The sequence below is a fragment of the Pinus tabuliformis genome, chromosome 8, assembly GCF_031772625.1.
Source record: "Pinus tabuliformis cultivar Carrire ecotype Pingquan chromosome 8, CPIR1, whole genome shotgun sequence".
Lineage (NCBI taxonomy): Eukaryota > Viridiplantae > Streptophyta > Pinopsida > Pinales > Pinaceae > Pinus > Pinus tabuliformis.
This window is the reverse complement of record NC_142294.1, coordinates 1,463,992,507-1,463,994,401: the sequence shown is the minus strand read 5'-3', so window position 1 is coordinate 1,463,994,401 and position 1,895 is coordinate 1,463,992,507. Positions and strand designations below refer to the sequence as shown.

At 38.9% G+C, this 1,895-nt stretch overlaps 1 protein-coding gene across 1 annotated transcript; it reads right to left on the bottom strand.

The window, feature by feature from the left end:
- Window positions 1-515: 515 nt before the first annotated feature.
- Window positions 516-1,520, bottom strand: LOC149241333 (18.1 kDa class I heat shock protein-like). Its single transcript, XM_089367499.1, has one exon. It carries the CDS (start codon window positions 1,400-1,402, stop codon window positions 929-931), a length of 474 nt encoding a protein of 157 aa, XP_089223625.1. The 5' UTR covers window positions 1,403-1,520; the 3' UTR covers window positions 516-928.
- Between the last annotated feature and the right edge of the window lie 375 nt (window positions 1,521-1,895).

Sequence of the window (1,895 nt, the reverse complement as noted above, 5' to 3'; positions counted from 1 at the left end):
ACTCTAAGAATGTCATATATCTCTCCCGGCTTACAACATCATCTCTTGTAGCTTGGGCGAGAGAGCAACTCTAAGAATGTCATATATAATCCCATTGGAAGCGAAAACAAAATAAAAACACACACGCTCATGGTTGAAAAACAAAACAAAAACACTGTGAAAAACAAAAACATATAGTATGGGAAAAAAAACGCATATAAGAATGTTCATGTATGCTTCTTAAACATATCAAGCTAAAAAGTGATAACGCACATATAAGAATGTTCATGTATGCTTCTTAAACATATCAAGCTAAAAATTGAGCATAAACCTTAAGTGAAATATGTATTTATATATATGGAAAAACAATTTAAACATAAAAATTGAGTATTTATAAAAATGTTACCACATTCCTTATATTCATGTAGAAATACATTATGAAACATGAGTTCTTCTCATTAGCCACTCTAACTCGAGAAGCCCGTGGAAAAATGAAAATTTACAAACTCTATTAACATGTAATCAAATGGGGAGTGTTTTATTGTGCATATTGTTTCATAGCACCGGAACATGTAATCAAATTGGGAGTGTTTTATCGTCCATATTGTTTCATAGCACCGGAAAATGCCGATTTAAAAACAACATAATCAAACTTGGGCTGCTCTTATGGTCCATATTGTTTGATAGCAGTGGAAGATGCGAGTTTAAAAACAAAATTGAAAACCTTTTACACAGCACAGCAGAAGCCTGAACCTGCGTCTCCTATTATATTATTGAGAAACATACAACACATACATGCAAGCACATTGTAATCCATGGAATACCTGGGATGGGAATGGATATGTTTATTCTATCAATTGGATGATGGAGAACCGCTTATCTACACATTATGTAACCTTCCTCTACACCCACAGCAGCTCCACTATGACATCTTCATACCGCTTGAAGGTCAACCAGAGATCTCAATGGATTTGGGTTGAGGAGGTTGGGATTCGGGCTGCTTCGGCACTGTCACTGTCAGCACCCCGTTTTCCATGCTCGCCTTTATCTCTTCCATCTTCACATTCTCCGGCAGCCGAAAACGCCGAAGGAATTTTCCACGGGATCGCTCAATGCAGTGCCATTTGTCGTTCTTCTCCTCTTCTTCTTTGCTGCGCTCCCTGCTTATCTGCACAACTCTGTCCCCTTCCAACTCTATTTTCACCTCCTCTTTCTTCAAACCTGGAAGATCAGCTTTGAAAATGTGCGCCTCTGGCATTTCCTTCCAGTCGATCTGAGTATTGGCTACGGCTGAAGTTTCCTTTACAAATTGCCCCGATGGTCCCCCGCTGGCTAGATCTGTGAATTTTTGGAAAGGATCCCATACTTCCAAGGAGAATGGATCAAATGATCTCCTACCGAAAAAGCTGGGAATTATCGACATTTTCAAATAGTAATGAGTTACTGCAATATATGCGATTGGAATGAATACAGAAAAACAACACTCTGATTTCTCAGTGTTTCGATTTCAAGATCGATCTTGGATTGTATCAGATGAGATGTTACTTTCTATTTTTATAAGACGAGCCGGCGGAACCTTCTAGTCGACTCTATAACGCAAGAGGTTCGAGATGATTCTGAAACGCTGGCAGGATACAGTTGTAAACTTCAGACCATTCTGAAAGCAATACGTCAATTCTCACTTTGCCGTATGATTGGTATTTGAGCCTATCCATCTAGAATCATCCAATGTGATTGTGTATCATTTTTCGAGAATCATCTAGCTTTTCACATTGTTCAAGAATTATGGCCTACAGTCACATCGCTGGCATAGGTGACTCTTATATCCAACTTTATAGCAAAGTTAATGAGCCCTGACATGGCCGCTCGTCAGATATAACACCCACGCCCTAATGATTAGGGAAAAAAAAACGGCT